The 21,039-nt window shown below is 45.3% G+C and overlaps 1 protein-coding gene across 2 annotated transcripts in view; it reads right to left on the reverse strand.

The window, feature by feature from the left end:
- OSBPL7 (oxysterol binding protein like 7) overlaps positions 1-21,039 on the reverse strand; it is a 223,334-nt gene that overhangs the window by 43,993 nt on the left and 158,302 nt on the right. For both annotated transcript variants that reach the window (XM_069237506.1, XM_069237507.1), the window contains 3 exons: positions 7,431-7,509; positions 3,423-3,567; positions 1,908-2,052 (listed from right to left, as the gene is read on the reverse strand). In XM_069237506.1, coding sequence (XP_069093607.1) covers positions 1,908-2,052; positions 3,423-3,567; positions 7,431-7,509 — 369 coding nt within the window. The remainder of the gene's footprint in view (positions 1-1,907; positions 2,053-3,422; positions 3,568-7,430; positions 7,510-21,039) is intronic.

Below are 21,039 nucleotides of genomic sequence, written 5' to 3' on the forward strand. Positions count from 1 at the left end.
ATTTGTGGTTTTCTAGTACTCCCAGCTCCCCTCTACACATTTTACTTACCTAGGTGAGGGTACCTTGTTCGCATTTCATTTTTTTAGTATATAGTTTGTGCTTCCCCTGAGGTCACTATTGGTTATTGCTAATTGCACTGTTTTCTCACCTTTTCTATGCCCGTTTCTGATTAACAGTGTATATATTTAGTGTATTACTTACCTCCTAAGGGTGGGTTACCTGTATAGTATTTTGTGGTGATGTCTTCTAAAAATAAAATACCTTTATTTTTGTACAACTGAGTGTTTTCTTTCATGTGTGTAAGTGCTGTGTGACCACAGTGGTATTACATGAGCTTTGCATGTCTCCTAGATAAGCCTTGGCTGCTCTTCCACAGCTACCTCTAGAGAGCCTGGCTTCTAGACACTGCCTACACTTCACTGAGAGGGTATACCAGGACCTGGTGTAAAGTGTAAGTACCTTGGGTACCCACCAAACACCAGGCCAGCTTCCTACAGTACTGAGATGTGTTCTTCTAACAATTCATAAATAAATATGCATTAAAAAAACGATGTTGAGCTGAGATCAGCCAGGATTCAAACCGTATACCCCCCCTCCAAAGTCTGCAGCTGTAGCCAATTGGCCACATCTCTTCTTTAGCATGGCCTCCATCATGACTGTATTCAGTAGACCTTCACATGTGACCGAGTTACACACTATAACTACAAAGAACTAACATTCCCTCAAATCAGGAATGGACCCTTAACCCATTCTAATACCAGGGTTGGGCTGGGACAAAACAATGGAAGTACCCCTACCTAGTGAAGCAGATAGCTAAAACAGGCACTGGCAAAGCTAATAGTTCTCAGCAGTACAAGAGTTATTGGTACTGTCAATGTGAATGTCTTTTAGACATGTTGAACCTGGGCCGTAAGCTGTCAACCAGCTGCTTTAATCCAAAGGGTTGCTTGCTAAAACGGAGAAGCAAGCATAGACAATAACATTTGAAATCCATGCCATACTTTCACTGAAAAAGAAGGCAAACCCTATCCAGCACACTTCAAAACAAGCACTTAGCCCAAATTACGAAAATTCAGGACTATACTAAAACATAAACTTGTAGTCTTATTACCAGGTCTGTGGGCAGCTGTCAGTTTTGGCTTTGAACATCTGTTCTTCCTGAGCCTTAATAAAATATATTGGAACATATACCTTTCTGGTTCTCCTCAAACTACATGTAATAATTAAAGGGAGAGGGTGTGGCCAGAGCTGGCGACTTTGTAACTGGGGAACCAAGTTCTAGAGTCGGCACCAACCAAACATCCTGTGATTATGGGAAACTCACTTAATCTCCTTTTGGGGTAGGCAGGAGGGGAAAAGAAGCAACAGGGACAGGGCAGGTGGAAGGGGAAAAGAAGCAACCGGGACAATAAAAATAGTAACAGGGACGGGGCAGGTGGGAGGGGTAAGGAAAGAGTTAAAACAAAAGCACTCGTATGAAGTACTTAAGCACAATTTAAAAAGTAGCTCCAAAAACAGGAGCAGTGATGGACACAAGTACTTGGTTCATGCTCTAGGGGAGGGCCAAACACAAGGAGAGGAATGACGCATGCAAGTCATGACAAATGATAACAAACAATATGGGAGAGACATTGAAGCAAACTAATTGTAAGCCTATGGGCGGGCTCTAGCCCACTAACTGTAAACAACGTGTCTCGAAGAGACAGCGTATACACGGTCTAGCCAAGATCTAAAAAAAAAAAAGTGGTAATAATGGGAAATTCAACAGTGTAAAAGGGCCCACCCTGTCATAAAACAGACCATAACTTCTAAAGAACTGGCCCACACACTGATCTATTGGACCATCCCATCAGGCACTGCCTGATTGCCCTACAGGCCAGTCGTTCCCTGCCTACAACACACTCACTTGGTTTCCAGATACATTTGGTGTTGGGTGCCTCCCCGCAGTGGAGGCCCTCGCTCCACTTTCCATGTAGCCGATGGATGACAGCACCTCGCTGATTGACCACAACTCCTTGGACTTCATTCACACTGGAGCTCCAGTACCGCCCCTAGGAGATCAGCAGACATTGCAGGATAAATAAACAAAACCATTATGAGGGAAAAACGAATGGCGTAAGGGATAAAGAAATCTGCAGAGAAGGGAAGAAGTCAGAAGTGTAAGAAGGGAGAGATCTGTCCTAACCAGAGAAGATGGTAAGCATAGTGAGAATATTTAAGCAAGAGTACTCTCTACTGGTACTTGTATCTGCAAGTCAGATCATAGCAAGGCTATTGTTACAGGCTTTCACTTGGTACAAAAACTATAATATGCAAAATACCAAGAGGTGGTTATGTTACCCAGTTTGTACATCCGATGTGTTCATCTGGTATCATGGAATGAAAGAGTCCTGAGTGCAGTGAAAAACATCTTAATAAAAACCACTTTTAATATGAAATTTTCCAGTCAACATAGTACACAACAAGTCGGCTTGTTACATCCATCAGTTTTTTGGTAGCAATTATGCCCACCATAGTGGTGAACTTTAATCTATCGCTTATTTTGGTGTGAGTAACTCCACATTACAATTAGAACAACTTTCTACATTAAAGACAATTTCATCACCCCCTATTAACTATACTTATGGGCATCACAAACCTTCTGCCCATAATTTAACAATGTCAACTATCATTATAGTTTATCTTCGAAGGTTTTATGCAATATCTTACTTTTCCATTCACTTGATTGAATAAGGTGTTTTCCATCTTACAATAGTCCCTGTCTATGGACAACACTAATACGGTTTTCTTGCTTGCTCCTCTTAAGGATCAGGAATTTCAATAATATATCCTCTACTAGATTGGATTCACTATCAATAGTACAAGCTATGTCTCCTTCTCTGCATGACTTAGTCACCATCAACAATTTTTCTTACTGTCACGTGTTGGTTTTTTTTCTAGAATATTAACAGATATATCACTTGGTTATGACTGTCCTAACAATGCATGACAACTGATAATTCACTAAGATTGGGACGACAGATATGGCATACACATACACATGATTTAATGTCTCTTGTTCAATCCTTTCTTCTTTGATCCCACCTCTCGGTTTACATGAGAACTTGCACAGGGGTTGGGTAGTTACAAGTTCATAATCTGCAGAAGATTGCAGTGGTTTGCATGGTGGAAGATCTTGTGGGTCAGTGTTCAATATGTTACAGAAGGGGGCTTACACAGTAGGAAGGAGAGCAAAAAGGAAGAAAGACCTGTTGTGGGCTATACCTTGCATAAGGTGATAACACTGTCTAGGAAGTGACAGAAAGGATGGTGAGTGAGTGGTGATGTACATCTGTAGATGTGAGCTTGCAGAAGAAAAAATAGCTTCAGAAAGTGTAGATGCGGGGGTAAAAAGAGGGTGGGGTAAGTCCGCAGTTATTACCTTGCAGAAAGTCAGCTTGCAGTGGTAGCTACTGTCCTGAGTGTTTCGGATCAGGACCTCACCATAGTGCTCGATCCACCGCTGCCCGCTTAGGATGTTATGGATGCAGGAAGTCACCTTGTTCCACTCGTAGTGGTCACCGAACCTTGAAAGTACAAAATGAGATCACATAAAAGAGAAGAAGGAGAGGAGTGTGGGAGGCAGGCATAGAAGGGTCAATAGGGATGGAAGCAGGAATGTGACTGACAGGAAAACAGAAGACATACACAATAGAAGAAAGCTCGAAAGGGAACATTATCAGAGGGAGGGAAGGTGCAAGGCTGGCAGAGAACTAAAGATAAAAGTGGATTAGAAGCACGCAAAGCAAAATTTACAGAGTTCAGCAGACCTAACACGCCTGTAGGAGGGCTGTAGAAGAGGCTTCAAGACGATCAGACAGGAAGGAAAGTGCCAAATTGGAAGATGGAATGTTAAGGGAGGGGGTGCATATGGAACCATCAAAGAGATGAGTTTGTCAGGGAGTGGTTCCACTCAAATGGAGCTATAGTTTTCTGTCATTTCTGAAAGTGATAATCTGGTCTGCTCACTTTCTCCTGCCTTTATGGCTGCTTCATCAACAGACACTCAGAAATAGCTTCTGCTGGCTCTAGTCAGACCTGATAACATAAGGTGCACTATCAAGATAGCAAACAGGGTTCATTCTGTACACATTGTGTGCTTCTGAATATAAATGCAGAGGCCATTGAACTACCACAGATTTACCTGTTGTACGGACAGAATCCCTAGCATGTCTTGAAAAGCTGAAACACCCCTTTCAGATTTTCAATTAACTACACCATCTGTTAATCAACTGAAGGTGCCCCATTGTCCTGGCATTCAACATTACAGCCTTGCCTCTAGAGGTACACCCAAAGGTCGCACTGCCCGTAGTCCAGGGTGTCTATGGCCCTCTCATACCTGACTAAGGGGTGAGAGGCTGCTCTTGACAACTTATTGGCAACAAATGTAAAGGCCATTTAAATTAACACCTTTGGTCAGGAGGCTGCCAACTGGCTCTCAAGTAACTATAGGCACAGTTCCACATAACCTGTACCCGGGCCTTCTCTAAAATGACTGTGGTGCAGGCTGCCATGATGTGTTCATGCCCTTTGTCTGCCGGACCAGGAAAAAGATGGATTCGCTGCAGGTTGTTTTCATCTTCTGTGACAAGACAGCCTACATGTGCTTTGTTCCTGGGCTCCTACTCCAAAACTGCAGCCACATGGATGGAAAGGGAGAATTATTTTTCATGCCAGACCATTTTCCCTATTGGACAGGAAAGCCCCCTTTTCCCCTTCCTTGTATTGAGTAGGGCTGTGAAACATTATAAAGGTTTCCTCATGAGAAAGTCCCACAGTTCTGGCAAATACTACAATTGCTACCTGTAATATGTGAGGCTCTCTGTAAATTGGTTTTACGTTAGAACTGGGACTCTCCCACCCATTTTCACATTAAGAAAAAGGCCCTCCAGCATCCATCCAGCTTCAAAGTTGTGAGCAAAGTATTTTTCATGTTAACTCCAGCCAAACACCACTCACAAATAATTATTGGCAGTATGCACGGAAAACTACAAAAGAGGGTTAATGGATAAAACCCACAATACTTAGCGCACTACAGGCCAGCAAAAAATTGAGCTCTACATTTAACTTATTTTGTGTAATAAAAAACTGTGTACACTCATGATGTTTACCTGAGTGTAGCCTAGAAACCAGCATAAATTGGCAGAGGCTGTGTGGACAGTCCTCAAAACACCTTCACCAGTTTGGATGAGCCTCCCTTCTACAATGCATAAAGAAACATCCTGGAGTAACTTCTTCCTGAAAAATCCAGGAAGATGCTCTCTTTTTACAGCCCCAGATTTCTAAACAACTGTAAAGAAACCTTCTACTTTGTTTAAATCTGGCACCCAAACTAGAAAAAAATACTGTTCTTTTGAGCCATAAACATTTACTTCATCTGGGCTTCAAGAGGATTCTGTGCACCAGCCTAAGGGGAGATTTACAAGGGACTTGGCCATGCTACTGAGACTGCAAGGACGCCCACTACTTGGAGGCCTAGAACTGTGAAAAGACTAGGAAAAAGAGGGAGATAAACTGCTCTGAGAAACTGCCCTGTGAACAAGCAGATCAACACAAAGCCAACTGACTGCATCCTCATGGAGAAAGCCCTGGGAGGCTGAACTACTCAGGAAGTAGTCTGGTCCTTGTAGCCCTCCTGACCAATGCAATTCAGGAAACTGAAAGAATCACAGAGATTGGGGATCTGCGGGAAGCCTTTTAGGACTGCAAGGGTGGCGAGCCTGAATTGTCCTTAACTTGCCTCGTACTATCAGTATAATTGTGAGTGGCAGGAAAGCCTGTTACCGATGCACCAGATGATGATTCTCCCTTTACCCCATTAGTCTATAAGTGGATTTCTTTGCCACTGGGCTAGTACAATACAGAAACTGGTTTAAATATATTGCCTTATGGTTACACTTGGACCAAAACCTAAATTCCATTTTATCATTATCAACTGCTGGGCTAGTGGGTCCAGGTGATGCTCAGATTCTCTGAAGTGCGAGTCAACTGGAGTTTCCTTGTAAAGACCTATGAATAACAGGATTCCATCTAGTGTTCCACACATTCTTGAGGCTTGTGCGACCAAATTGTCTATTTCAACATCTTTTACCTTTTCACTGTGACGACAGTTAGACCAATAACTGCCCACTTTCCCCTCTGACTGAGCACAGAGTCCTGGACCCACCACTTCAAATTCAATGGAATAAACTGGACCATGACACTGCTGTGAACTTGCCTTTGGCAATGTGAATTAATCACTGAGACTTCGTTTAGGTTCTGGATGGCTTGGGGAGGTTTCTGTGATGTGTGGGAAGGTAATTTAGCCACAAGAGTTCAATCCTACTGAGTTGTTGCCTTGCCTCGCATCTGGGAAATCAGACAGGTCACGAACCTTCTTGGTACACTGTTGTTTTCTGTCAGCCATTTTTGCCTCTTATAATCTCTGGCTTGCCACAAACCACAGTAAACCTAAAATTTCCTGAAGGCTGTTGACAACTCCCAAACCTTTTTACCCGTACAGGTGCATTAGCCAAATGACCTCACATTTTAGAAATAATGGGGTCTATACACAAAGGTAAATCTGTCTATACATGTAAGAAAAACCAGTACATTTCACAGAGGAATGAATGCTCCCATGAGGAATTCTCCACCACAGGGAGCTTTGTACAGAGGAAATGGTATCCCATCACATGATTTTCTGTGCACATTCCAAGCCTTGTGAATAGCACAAACGGATACAACTACACCGTATCACAGATGTAAATATCCAAGCACAGTTTTACTACTTTTCCTGTTAATTGGGCCCGTACTGTATACATGCACAAACATTTTGGGTTAATATTTAGGTCTCAGAAACATTTTAAGTTACTAGAAAATACAGCCATTCTGCTTAAAAGTAACTCTTAATGCACACAACTATTTACTTTGTACCTAAGTTTGAGATTCTAACCCACTATTACTTTCTAGAATAGGACTGAACCGTTTCATAATTCATTATTGCTAGAGTCAAATGCCAAATATGAGTACATTTGTTATTAATTAGACTGCAACAACAGCAGAGGCCATAGGACAACAGTTATAAATTAAGATACACCTTGCGGATACTGTCCACTAATCACAGATTCTGATCACTCAGTCAGCTGAGCCTGCCTTCAACAAGCAATAAATGTCAGACTTAGACTTAATCACAGTCCTTATATTGTAGAAGCAGTTTTGCAGTGTGTAACAATTCTAGATTCAAATGCAGTGCAGTGTCATCCTGCTATGGTTTGGTTATGGTTGGTTAGCAACCTGTTTATCTTGCTTTACAAAGCTATTGTGCTGTCACCACTTGTCAATATGGCTGTTTTAGCGCTAATGCCCTGCTGAGTGGAAGGTACATATGGAAAAAGTTGACTCAGAAACTTACCGTGGGAGCTTCACATTTATGGTGCCTACTGGAACGATCTCCAAAGACTTGCCCCAGAACTTATTCTTCCATTTCATGTCTGTGAACAGAGAAGGATCTATGACACAAAGGTACAGCCAAATAAGACTGGCAGGAATATATAACAAATGCATTCACAGGACAGCACACTGCAAAACTAGTTGCGACGAGAATATATCCCCTGTATGGCATATGGGTGTGTTCCCCTGTCCCGAGAGCGAAATGCAATCAGGTATCCAGACTTTTATTTTGGCATTAGTCATACTAATCTAAGTGTGAGTGCAGAGTCCTAGGTTTGTCCTTGACTATGCGAGATCCCGGAGAAGTCCTGTGACCTACAGAAGCACACCAAGCATGCCCTTATTATTGGACAGAGGGTTGCTGCCCCTGTCTTGGGTATAGCACAAAAAGGGGTGGTAACAGCTTGCAGTGTTTTGGGATTGTTAGTGTGACTAGACCTTTTTATTTGTGTCACTGCAAGTGTGGCCCATGGATCTTTTTTGTGTAAAGCACCACTTTTACTGAATGCTCACAAAGTTGCTGTAGTAAAAGGTGCTGCTCATTTAATCCCCCTGGACTTTTTAATTATAGACTACCCGAATGTTGGACTGTTAATGTGAGGGAGTCTCACCAATGGAGTCTCACTCACTGTAAAATCTGTGAAATAGATTGAGTGCGCTAACCACCTGTGTGCTGCTTTTAAGGGAGGGTTCACTACTGTGCAGCAAGGGTAAGAGTCCCTCAGGTGGTTGCACGAACATTGGAACATGTAACACGTGTACAGGCTAGATGCATCAGACGACCAGCTAGCTCAGGCTGGTATCTGTGTACAGGTAGCCCGTTACAGAGGGGATTGGTACTGGCCTGATGTAGGTGCTATAATGTAAGTAGGCATTCATAGTTTACATCTGCAGTGATTACTTGAAAAGTCTGTGTGCTTAAGTGAATTACACATTACGAGCAAAATCTGCACCAAAGAATTTTTTTGCTCTACTTAGGCCTACAGATATGGGTCAGGTACCTATCTTAGGGTAAAACTGTACCCAGCCTGCAGATCTAAAGTCACTTTTGTGATATCTGTAATTCTCATGGCCCTTGAAAAATGTTCATAATTCTCTAGCTCAGCTCGTAACTGGATTACAGTCCTATGCCAACTCACTGAGCCACGTTATTGCTCTGGTGGCCAGTAGAAGTATCAAAGGCCTCACCACACAAAGTAATTTGACAGTGCTTGGGCTTTTTCCTGGAAAAGTCAAGGGTGGGGACGAAATCTGTGCTAATTACCTTGCACAAAGCAACAGGCCTGAGAATCTCTCACTTCCACAGAAACAAAGGAGAACAGCCAGATCACTGGAGCCAATCACAGGAGGGGGTTCCCTTTAAAGTTTTGAAGGGAAAGGATCAGGCATCTGTGACATTTGGGGGGCATGGCCGAGACTCTCAGGAAAGGTCTTTCAACAGGCCACTTTAGGCTGCCACGCTGAAATGTCCAAGAATGATGTGCAGCAGGTTTAGGCCTGGTGTCATCTGATGACGTGTCACTCTATATCGGGCAGAAGTCCATAACTTATAGAACTTTCCACCCCCACTTAAAATCCCCTGCACAAGGGAGAGACTTAAGAGCTTTCTGGACCTGGGAGCAACAATGTTGGAGGAATGCCCAGCTAGATGCAAAGCCACCTGACTCCACTGCAAGGATAGACTTAAGGGAATCTGAACTGCACCTGGCACCTGAGAACCAGGAGAGTTTCTCAAAGGCCAGTGGCACTGACCCCCTTATACTTCCTGAGGGGCAGTAGAGGGTCAGACCTGCTTGTGGGGCGCCTGGAGGGTTCCCCTGGATCTTCTATGAACTGGTCCTGCATCAGGAGAGGAAACTGACTCTGCTGCTAACACACAGCAGCCCTGCAAAATGGCCAAAGCCATGGTGCATACAGAGTGCCAACAGGAAGGGTATGGTGCTAGCAGGCTGCGGAGGGGCTGCTGAAGAAGACCCCAGGTGACGACAAGATGGGCTCAGAATCAGGAGCAGTGAAAATCAAGCTCTCCAAAGAAGGTTACATTTAGAGGCCTGAAGAACATACTCATAGTGGACAGAGCTGGTCACAAGGAGTAAGACAACACCAATACTGTGAAAACTGGCCCCACGGGCCAGAGAAAACAACAGTAGAAGCTTTCCCGGGAGGAACCGGGCAGGAAAAAAAAAAGCAAGAAGCGCTCGGGTGTTATCTCCAAAAAATACCCCCTGGTAACGGCGTGATTCATTTTGATGGAGAGGGTTGTACCCTCTTCCTCTTAAGAGAAGTTTTTTATTCCTGGGACTCCATCACCCGTGGACCGATGCAAGTAGAACTGTCTTGAGGGCTACCATCTCTCTGTGACAGAATAAGGAGGCGGCATCACCGTACTCGCAGTGATATGGTATACCTCTTCCGCTTCTCGTGGCTTGGTGCAGCAAAGAGCACATCAGCAGCTCCACCAAATTCGCTCAAACGTGGAAGGGAAATGCGGAGAGCCAGCTGGGCAGGAGTGGGCTCCTCATGTGGACCCCGCAAAGTAAAGATGCTGGGTACCTCATCAGAGCGACAGGGGCACCCGATAAGTACAAAGTGTGGCACAAAGCTGCTTAGCATGAAAAACAAAAGAAAGGGCAGCATGAGGCTGTTAATAGAATATCCATGGTCTGAGGATACGGAGAGTACCAGAATCCTCTGAAGTACTCAGCAATTGCATTTTCAGGTTTCAGTGGTTCCACAGAGAGAGCACCACCAAAATTTTGCTCCGTGTTTGGAGGCTGACCGAGGGGCAGCAACCCCCTCTACTCCCCAGCAGAAATTCCCCACAAGGTTGTTCTAAGTGTCCCGGGGGGTATTTTGATGACCCTTCAAGATGTCAGAGTTGTTTTCAGGCCCTTCTGGAACTAAACATAAGGGCTCTGGAGTGTGGGATCTCTGTCCTAAAATCGCAGTGGCAGCATGTAGAAGACAGACTCTTGCATGCATCATCTTGTAATTATAATACTTTATTGATGTTAATGAAATTGACAATGAAATGCTACATGGTTTAATGAAGATTACTGTAAGATAATACCATTCATAGTGATTTTAATGGTGTTGCATTTGTTTTGTAGGACCAATTTTTGTTTTGTAATTAATGTGGGAATACCCTGACAAAGTCTGCAAGCCAGGCTTTTGGCAACAACAGCCCCTTATATTGTGACTACTATACACAGTAGGTACTATGTTCTTAGGATTCATGGCTCGAAAGAAGTGTGAACTATTTAGCGGGTGTCACCATAGGTATTTCTATCAGCCTACTTTCATATATTTGCAAATTAACGAGTAAGATTCAGTACTGTGTATGTAATAAAATATTTTTCCTTTTTATAAAAACAAAAACACTGCGTAGACAATGATTTATTGAGTATTTGTTGCTCACCAGAGAATTGGGGTACTAAACTACATCACCTCTCTTGGGTAGGCCTTGGACTACTCTGCTTTACTATCCTGGGAAAGTTAGGGAGTACAATGGGTTACTTGGTTCACAGTCAACAGAAGGATGCAGACTCATTACCTGAAAAGGGCTCACATTCTTCCCAACTAGCACCCCACTTTTTTACAGTTGCGCTGGCATCTTGTGTGTATATTGATTGCATTTACACTTACATGCGTAGAATACATGTAGCACAGGTGCAGCAGTACGACTGTGCGTGTGTGTCTAAGTACAGAAGCCCGGGGGTCCATTTTGGATGTCCTTAACTTAGCATGCACAAGATGGAGGATGAGGACAGCTTCCCCAGACAGTGGAAGTGCAGTGCCTGCGTTCTAGTGGGTGGATGGCAGAGATCCAGATAATGAAGTGAGGAGGATGGAGACACAGGTACCCTTAGAAATTCCATGAAGACCTTTGTTAGCAAGGAGCTGCTGATTGGTTCTTCCTGAGCACTGCCATTAGTCTGATAGCAAGGGAAAGGGGGTGGGGGCTGCAGTTTCTGTTGTGCAAGATAAGAAAACGTGTAGGTTAGGACTTCCCCTTTGTTTATCCCAGATTACTGCTTCAGGGAAGGTGTTGACAGTCAGGTACAGAAACCTCACATTTCAATGTGCCTATGTTCTGGGTACTCCAGTTTGGAGACAGCCCCAGTGCCACCTGCTGTGAGAAGCATCACTCTACGCAAGTGGCTGAACAGCATCCTGTGAAGGACACTTGAATATAGAACCACTCCAAAACGGGCTCTGAATGTTAAAAAGGTGTATCCACATTCCATCTAGAAAATGTGTATAGAAGTAGGACACAAACCACCGCACTTTATTCCAGTTACAAGCCCTTCTTAAAAAAGGAAGAAAGTGCCCCTCTGGGTACTCAAGGACTGCTGGCGTATCAGGGAGATGATGGGGCATCACTTGAAGTACGCACTTTCTGCTGGAGGAGCTGAGGGTCTGCCTAGTACTTAGAAGCTTGCTTGCCTGATGAGAGAGGGAAGAAGAATGCTTAGCCCTAGAGGAGGAGAGACTGTCCAGAAGGAGAACCCAATTTGTCCCTGGGTGGAGGAACAACCAGCCAAAAAAGATGGACTGGAAACAAAACAAGAAGCAACTAGGGATTGTATCAGCCTGGATAGGACTGTGTAGGAAAGTACCATCTTGCCTGGCATGTTACCCCCATTTTTCACTGTATATATGTTGTTTTAGTTGTATGTGTCACTGGGACCCTGGTAACCCAGGGCCCCAGTGCTCATAAGTGTGCCTGAATGTGTTACCTGTGTAGTGACTAACTGTCTCACTGAGGCTCTGCTAATCAGAACCTCAGTGGTTATGCTCTCTCATTTCTTTCCAAATTGTCACTAACAGGCTAGTGACCATTTTTACCAATTTACATTGGCTTACTGGAACACCCTTATAATTCCCTAGTATATGGTACTGAGGTACCCAGGGTATTGGGGTTCCAGGAGATCCCTATGGGCTGCAGCATTTCTTTTGCCACCCATAGGGAGCTCTGACAATTCTTACACAGGCCTGCCACTGCAGCCTGAGTGAAATAACGTCCACGTTATTTCACAGCCATTTTACACTGCACTTAAGTAACTTATAAGTCACCTATATGTCTAACCTTTACCTGGTAAAGGTTAGGTGCAAAGTTACTTAGTGTGAGGGCACCCTGGCACTAGCCAAGGTGCCCCCACATTGTTCAGAGCCAATTCCCTGAACTTTGTGAGTGCGGGGACACCATTACACGCGTGCACTACATATAGGTCACTACCTATATGTAGCTTCACAATGGTAACTCCGAATATGGCCATGTAACATGTCTATGATCATGGAATTGCCCCCTCTATGCCATCCTGGCATAGTTGGCACAATCCCATGATCCCAGTGGTCTGTAGCACAGACCCTGGTACTGCCAAACTGCCCTTCCTGGGGTTTCATTGCAGCTGCTGCTGCTGCCAACCCCTCAGACAGGCATCTGCCCTCCTGGGGTCCAGCCAGGCCTGGCCCAGGATGGCAGAACAAAGAACTTCCTCTGAGAGAGGGTGTGACACCCTCTCCCTTTGGAAAATGGTGTGAAGGCAGGGGAGGAGTAGCCTCCCCCAGCCTCTGGAAATGCTTTCTTGGGCACAGATGTGCCCAATTCTGCATAAGCCAGTCTACACCGGTTCAGGGACCCCTTAGCCCCTGCTCTGGCGCGAAACTGGACAAAGGAAAGGGGAGTGACCACTCCCCTGACCTGCACCTCCCTTGGGAGGTGCAGGAAAGGGGAGTGACCACTCCCCTGACCTGCACCTCCCCTGGGAGGTGTCCAGAGCTCCTCCAGTGTGCTCCAGACCTCTGCCATCTTGGAAACAGAGGTGCTGCTGGCACACTGGACTGCTCTGAGTGGCCAGTGCCACCAGGTGACGTCAGAGACTCCTGCTGATAGGCTCCTTCAGGTGTTAGTAGCCTATCCTCTCTCCTAGGTAGCCAAACCCTCTTTTCTGGCTATTTAGGGTCTCTGTCTCTGGGGAAACTTTAGATAACGAATGCATGAGCTCAGCAGAGTTCCTCTGCATCTCTCTCTTCACCTTCTGATAAGGAATCGACTGCTGACCGCGCTGGAAGCCTGCAAAACTGCAACATAGTAGCAAAGACGACTACTGCAACTCTGTAACGCTGATCCTGCCGCCTTCTCGACTGTTTTCCTGCTTGTGCATGCTGTGGGGGTAGTCTGCCTCCTCTCTGCACCAGAAGCTCCGAAGAAATCTCCCGTGGGTCGACGGAATCTTCCCCCTGCAACCGCAGGCACCAAAAAGCTGCATTACCGGTCCCTTGGGTCTCCTCTCAGCACGACGAGCGAGGTCCCTCGAATCCAGCGACTCTGTCCAAGTGACCCCCACAGTCCAGTGACTCTTCAGCCCAAGTTTGGTGGAGGTAAGTCCTTGCCTCACCTCGCTGGGCTGCATTGCTGGGAACCGCGACTTTGCAGCTACTCCGGCCCCTGTGCACTTCCGGCGGAAATCCTTTGTGCACAGCCAAGCCTGGGTCCACGGCACTCTAACCTGCATTGCACGACTTTCCAAGTTGGTCTCCGGCGACGTGGGACTCCTTTGTGCAACTTCGGCGAGCACCGTTTCACGCATCCTCGTAGTGCCTGTTTCTGCCACTTCTCTGGGTGCTACCTGCTTCAGTGAGGGCTCTTTGTCTTGCTCGACGTCCCCTCTCTCTTCAGGTCCAATTTGCGACCTCCTGGTCCCTCCTGGGCCCCGGCAGCGTCCAAAAACGCCAAACGCACGATTTGCGACTAGCAAGGCTTGTTGGCGTCCTTCCGGCGGGAAAACACTTCTGCACGACTCTCCAAGACGAGAGGGATCCGTCCACCAAAGGGGAAGTCTCTAGCCCTTTTCGTTCCTGCAGAAACCTCAGCTTCTTCTGTCCAGTAGAAGCTTCTTTGCACCCGCAGCTGGCATTTCCTGGGCATCTGCCCATCTCCGACTTGCTTGTGACTTTTGGACTTGGTCCCCTTGTTCCACAGGTACCCTAGATTGGAAATCCACAGTTGTTGCATTGCTGGTTTGTGTCTTTCCTGCATTATTCCTCTAACACGACTTCTTTGTCTTTAGGGGAACTTTAGTGCACTTTGCACTCACTTTTCAGGGTCTTGGGGAGGGTTATTTTTCTAACTCCCACTATTTTCTAATAGTCCCAGCGACCCTCTACAAGGTCACATAGGTTTGGGGTCCATTCGTGGTTCGCATTCCACTTTTGGAGTATATGGTTTGTGTTGCCCCTATCCCTATGTTTCCCCATTGCATCCTATTGTAACTATACATTGTTTGCACTGTTTTCTAAGACTATACTGCATATTTTTGCTATTGTGTATATATATCTTGTGTATATTTCCTATCCTCTCACTGAGGGTACACTCTAAGATACTTTGGCATATTGTCATAAAAATAAAGTACCTTTATTTTTAGTATAACTGTGTATTGTGTTTTCTTATGATATTGTGCATGTGACACTAAGTGGTACTGTAGTAGCTTCACACGTCTCCTAGTTCAGCCTAAGCTGCTCTGCTAAGCTACCATTATCTATCAGCCTAAGCTGCTAGACACCCTATACACTAATAAGGGATAACTGGGCCTGGTGCAAGGTGCAAGTACCCCTTGGTACTCACTACAAGCCAGTCCAGCCTCCTACATTGGTTGTGCAGTGGTGGGATAAGTGCTTGAGACTACTTACCACTCGTGTCATTGTACTTTTCATAAGAGAAAAATATACAAAACAAGGTCAGTGTATATACACATAGCCAAAATGTTTTGCATTTCCTCTTTTCACTCTTTTCTAAGTGCTGAAAAGTACTTCTAAACTTTCAAAAAGTTCTTAAAAGTTTAAAAAGTTTTTTTCTGTCTTTCCAAAAAGTTCTGAAAACTTTTTTCTCTTTTTCTATCACTTTAACTCTCTCTAAAAATGTCTGGCACAGGCCAAAATATTGATCTGTCCAAACTTGCATATGACAACCTTAGCTGGAAAAGAGCAAGGAGTCTCTGTATAGAGAGAGGTTTGAGTGTAGGGAAGAATCCTTCCTTGGAACTGTTACTTAACATGCTTAGAGAACAGGATAAGGCCATAGGTGCCCCATCTGTTGAAAAAGTACCTAATAGTTCTCAATCTGATTCAGGGACTCCCCCAGGAAAAGATTCAGGAAAGAAACTTCCTAGCCTGCCCATTACTAGACAATCTAGCATAGATGGTAATGATGATGAGCCACACCATATAAATAGTGTTGTCTCACATCATAGCAAAAGCATTTATTCTCACCATACTGGTAGTAATGTTTCTGTTAACCAAGCTGTTAGGGTGGCTTCTGTAAGGGACAGGTCTCCTTCTGTTCATTCCCATCATAGCTCTGTTTCTAGGAATGTCCCTCCCACCAACCCTGATGACAGAATGTTAGAGAGGGAACTCAATAAGTTGAGGGTGGAACAAACCAGACTGAAGCTTAAAAAGCAACAGCTGGATTTGGATAGACAGTCTTTTGAATTAGAGAAGGAAAGACAGAAGTTGGGTTTAGATACCCATGGTGGCAGCAGCAGTATTCCCCAAAGTCATCCTGCAAAAGAGCATGATTCCAGGAATCTGCACAAGATAGTTCCCCCTTATAAGGAGGGGGATGACATTAACAAGTGGTTTGCTGCACTTGAGAGGGCCTGTGTTGTACAGGATGTCCCTCAAAGGCAGTGGGCTGCTATCCTATGGCTATCATTTAGTGGAAAAGGTAGGGATAGGCTCCTTACTGTGAAAGAAAATGATGCTAATAATTTCCAAGTTCTTAAGAATGCACTCCTGGATGGTTATGGCTTAACCACTGAACAGTACAGGATAAAGTTCAGAGAGACCAAAAAGGAGTCTTCACAAGACTGGGTTGATTTTATTGACCATTCAGTGAAGGCCTTGGAGGGGTGGTTACATGGCAGTAAAGTTACTGATTATGACAGCCTGTATAACTTAATCCTGAGAGAGCATATTCTTAATAATTGTGTGTCTGATTTGTTGCACCAGTACTTGGTGGACTCTGATCTGACCTCTCCCCAAGAATTGGGAAAGAAGGCAGACAAATGGGTCAGAACAAGAGTGAACAGAAAAGTTCATATAGGGGGTGACAAAGATGGCAACAAAAAGAAGGATGGTAAGTCTTCTGACAAGGGTGGGGACAAATCTAAAAATGAGTCTTCATCAGGCCCACAAAAACACTCTGGTGGGGGTGGTGGGTCCAAATCCTCCTTTTATCAGAACAAGGAAAAGAAACCATGCTGCTATTTATGTAAAATAAAAGGCCATTGGACAACAGATCCCAGTTGTCCAAAGAAAGGCACCACAGCTCCTACCACTACAACCCCTACTGCTACACCTAGTGTCCCTACTAATAGCAGTGGTGGTGGGAGCAAACCTACTAATAGCCAAACCAAGGGAGTAGCTGGGCTCACTTTTGGTAACTTAGTTGGGGTTGGTCTGATTAGGGAGACCACAGAGGCTACTTTAGTCTCTGAAGGGGCTATTGATTTAGCCACTTTGGTTGCTTGCCCCCATAACTTGGAGAAGTACAAGCAACTAACCCTAATAAATGGTGTTGAGGTCCAGGCCTACAGGGACACAGGTGCCAGTGTCACAATGGTGATTGAGAAACTGGTGCACCCTGAACAACACATACTTGGACTTGGACACCAGTACCGATGCTCACAACATAACACAAAGCCACCCCATGGCTGTTGTAAATCTCAACTGGGGGGGGGGGTAACTGGTCCAAAGAAAGTTGTGGTAGCTTCATATTTACCTGTAGACTGTCTATTAGGGAATGATTTGGAGACATCAGCTTGGTCAGATGTGGAGTTGGAGGCCCATGCAGCAATGCTGGGCATCCCAGGGCATATTTTGGCTTTGACAAGGGCTCAGGCCAAAAAGCAAAAAGGACAGGGAAGCTTGGATCCTGGAACAATGGACCAAGTGCTCCCTAAAGCTAGGGCTAGTAGAAGCAAACCACTTCCTACTATCCCTCCCTCTACAGTGGATTCTACTTCTGAGGAAGAAGAATTCCCTCCCTGTGCAGAACCTACACCAGAGGAGCTGGAAGCAGACACTGCTGAGCTTTTGGGTGAAGGGGGGCCTGCCAGAGAGGAGCTGAGTGTGGCACAGCAAACCTGTCCCACATTAGAGGGTCTCAGACAGCAAGCTGTCAAACAGGCTAATGGGGATGTCAGTGACTCTCACAGAGTTTACTGGGAGGACAACCTCTTGTACACTGAGCATAGGGATCCTAAACCTGGAGCTGCCAGGAGATTAGTGATTCCTCAGGAGTACAGAAAGTTCCTCCTAACACTGGCACATGACATTCCCTTAGCTGGGCATCTAGGACAAATGAAAACTTGGGACAGGCTTGTTCCCCTGTTTCATTGGCCTAGGATGTCTGAGGACACAAAAGAATTTTGTAAGTCCTGTGAAACCTGTCAAGCCAGTGGCAAAACAGGTGGCACCCCAAAGGCACCCCTTATCCCACTGCCTGTGGTTGGGGTCCCCTTTGAAAGGGTAGGGGTTGACATAGTTGGCCCCCTTGACCCTCCTACTGCTTCAGGCAATAGGTTAATCTTCGTGGTAGTGGACCATGCCACAAGATATCCTGAAGCTATTCCTTTAAGGACCACTACAGCACCTGCAGAGGTAAAGGCCCTCCTGGGAATATTTTCCAGGGTGGGCTTCCCAAAGGAAGTGGTATCAGACAGAGGAAGCAATTTCATGTCTGCATACTTAAAGGCCATGTGGAAGGAGTGTGGTGTAACGTACAAGTTCACAACACCCTATCATCCACAAACAAATGGACTGGTGGAGAGATTTAATAAAACTCTCAAAGGCATGATTATGGGTCTCCCTGAAAAACTTCGCAGGAGATGGGATATCCTTCTACCATGCCTCCTTTTTGCCTACAGGGAGGTACCCCAGAAAGGAGTGGGCTTCAGCCTCTTTGAACTTCTTTTTGGACACCCTGTTAGGGGTCCACTCACACTTGTAAAGGAGGGTTGGGAACAACCTGTAAAAGCTCCTAAGCAGGATATTGTGGATTATGTACTTGGCCTCAGATCAAGGATGGCTGAGTACATGAAAAAGGCCAGTAAAAACCTTCAGGCCAGCCAAGAGCTCCAGAAGCAATGGCATGATCAGAAGGCTGTTTTGGTTCAGTACCAACCAGGGCAGAAAGTGTGGGTCTTGGAGCCTGTGGCCCCAAGAGCACCCCAAGATAAATGGAGTGGTCCCCACACAATTGTTGAAAAGAAGGGAGAAGTCACCTATTTAGTTGACTTAGGCACTGCCAGGAGTCCCCTTAGGGTGCTCCATGTCAACCGCCTGAAACCCTACTATGACAGGGCTGATCTCACCCTGCTCATGGCAACTGATGAGGGACAGGAAGAAGACAGTGATCCTCTACCTGATCTCTTCTCTTCCACAGATCAAGATGCTCTTGTGGAAGGTGTAGTTTTGGCTGATTGTCTTACTGCTGAGCAGAAAGATAATTGCATAAATCTCCTAGATCAATTTTCAGAACTCTTCTCTACTGTGCCAGGCACCAATTCTTGGTGTGAGCACACTATAGATACTGGAGACAGTTTACCTGTCAAAAGTAAGATCTATAGGCAGCCTGACCATGTCAGGGACTGCATAAAGCAAGAAGTTCAGAAAATGTTGGAACTAGGAGTGGTTGAGCACTCTGACAGTCCATGGGCTTCTCCTGTGGTACTGGTACCAAAACCCAATTCTAAAGATGGAAAGAAGGAAATGCGGTTTTGTGTAGACTATAGAGGTCTCAACTTGGTAACCAAAACTGATGCTCACCCTATACCCAGGGCAGATGAGCTTATAGATACACTGGCATCTGCCAAGTATCTAAGCACTTTTGATTTGACTGCAGGGTATTGTCAGATCAAATTATCAGAAGATGCTAAACCTAAGACTGCATTTTCTACCATTGGAGGACATTACCAGTTTACTGTAATGCCTTTTGGTTTGAAAAATGCACCTGCCACTTTTCAGAGGTTGGTGAACACAGTCCTGCAAGGGCTGGAAGCTTTCAGTGCAGCATATTTGGACGATATAGCTGTCTTTAGCTCCAGCTGGGATGATCACCTGGTCCACCTATGGAAAGTTTTGGAGGCCCTGCAAAAGGCAGGCCTCACTATCAAGGCTTCAAAGTGCCAGATAGGGCAGGGTAAGGTGGTTTATCTGGGACACCTTGTTGGTGGGGAACAGATTGCACCACTTCAGGGGAAAATCCAAACTATTATTGATTGGGTTCCCCCTACCACTCAGACTCAGGTGAGAGCCTTCCTAGGCCTCACTGGGTATTACAGGAGGTTCATTAAGAACTATGGCTCCATTGCAGCCCCTCTTAATGACCTCACATCCAAGAAAATGCCTAAAAAGGTATTATGGACAGCAAGCTGTCAGAAAGCTTTTGAGGAGCTGAAGCAGGCCATGTGCTCTGCACCTGTCCTGAAAAGCCCTTGTTACTCTAAAAAATTCTATGTCCAAACTGATGCATCTGAATTAGGAGTAGGGGCAGTCCTATCACAACTTAATTCTGAGGGCCAGGATCAACCTGTTGCTTTTATTAGTAGGAGGTTGACCCCTAGAGAAAAGCGTTGGTCTGCCATTGAGATGGAGGCCTTTGCTGTGGTCTGGGCTCTGAAGAAGTTGAGGCCATACCTGTTTGGCACTCACTTCATTGTTCAGACAGACCACAAACCGCTACTTTGGCTAAAACAAATGAAAGGTGAAAATCCTAAATTGTTGAGGTGGTCCATATCCCTACAGGGAATGGACTATACAGTGGAACATAGACCTGGGAGTAGCCACTCCAATGCAGATGGACTCTCCAGATATTTCCACTTAGACAATGAAGACTCATCAGGTCATGGCTAGTCTTATTGTCCTTCGTTTGGGGGGGGGGGTTGTGTAGGAAAGTACCATCTTGCCTGGCATGTTACCCCCATTTTTCACTGTATATATGTTGTTTTAGTTGTATGTGTCACTGGGACCCTGGTAACCCAGGGCCCCAGTGCTCATAAGTGTGCCTGAATGTGTTACCTGTGTAGTGACTAACTGTCTCACTGAGGCTCTGCTAATCAGAACCTCAGTGGTTATGCTCTCTCATTTCTTTCCAAATTGTCACTAACAGGCTAGTGACCATTTTTACCAATTTACATTGGCATACTGGAACACCCTTATAATTCCCTAGTATATGGTACTGAGGTACCCAGGGTATTGGGGTTCCAGAAGATCCCTATGGGCTGCAGCATTTCTTTTGCCACCCATAGGGAGCTCTGACAATTCTTACACAGGCCTGCCACTGCAGCCTGAGTGAAATAACGTCCACGTTATTTCACAGCCATTTTACACTGCACTTAAGTAACTTATAAGTCACCTATATGTCTAACCTTTACCTGGTAAAGGTTAGGTGCAAAGTTACTTAGTGTGAGGGCACCCTGGCACTAGCCAAGGTGCCCCCACATTGTTCAGAGCCAATTCCCTGAACTTTGTGAGTGCGGGGACACCATTACACGTGTGCACTACAT

The sequence above is a fragment of the Pleurodeles waltl genome, chromosome 6 (assembly GCF_031143425.1).
Source record: "Pleurodeles waltl isolate 20211129_DDA chromosome 6, aPleWal1.hap1.20221129, whole genome shotgun sequence".
Classification (NCBI taxonomy): domain Eukaryota; kingdom Metazoa; phylum Chordata; class Amphibia; order Caudata; family Salamandridae; genus Pleurodeles; species Pleurodeles waltl.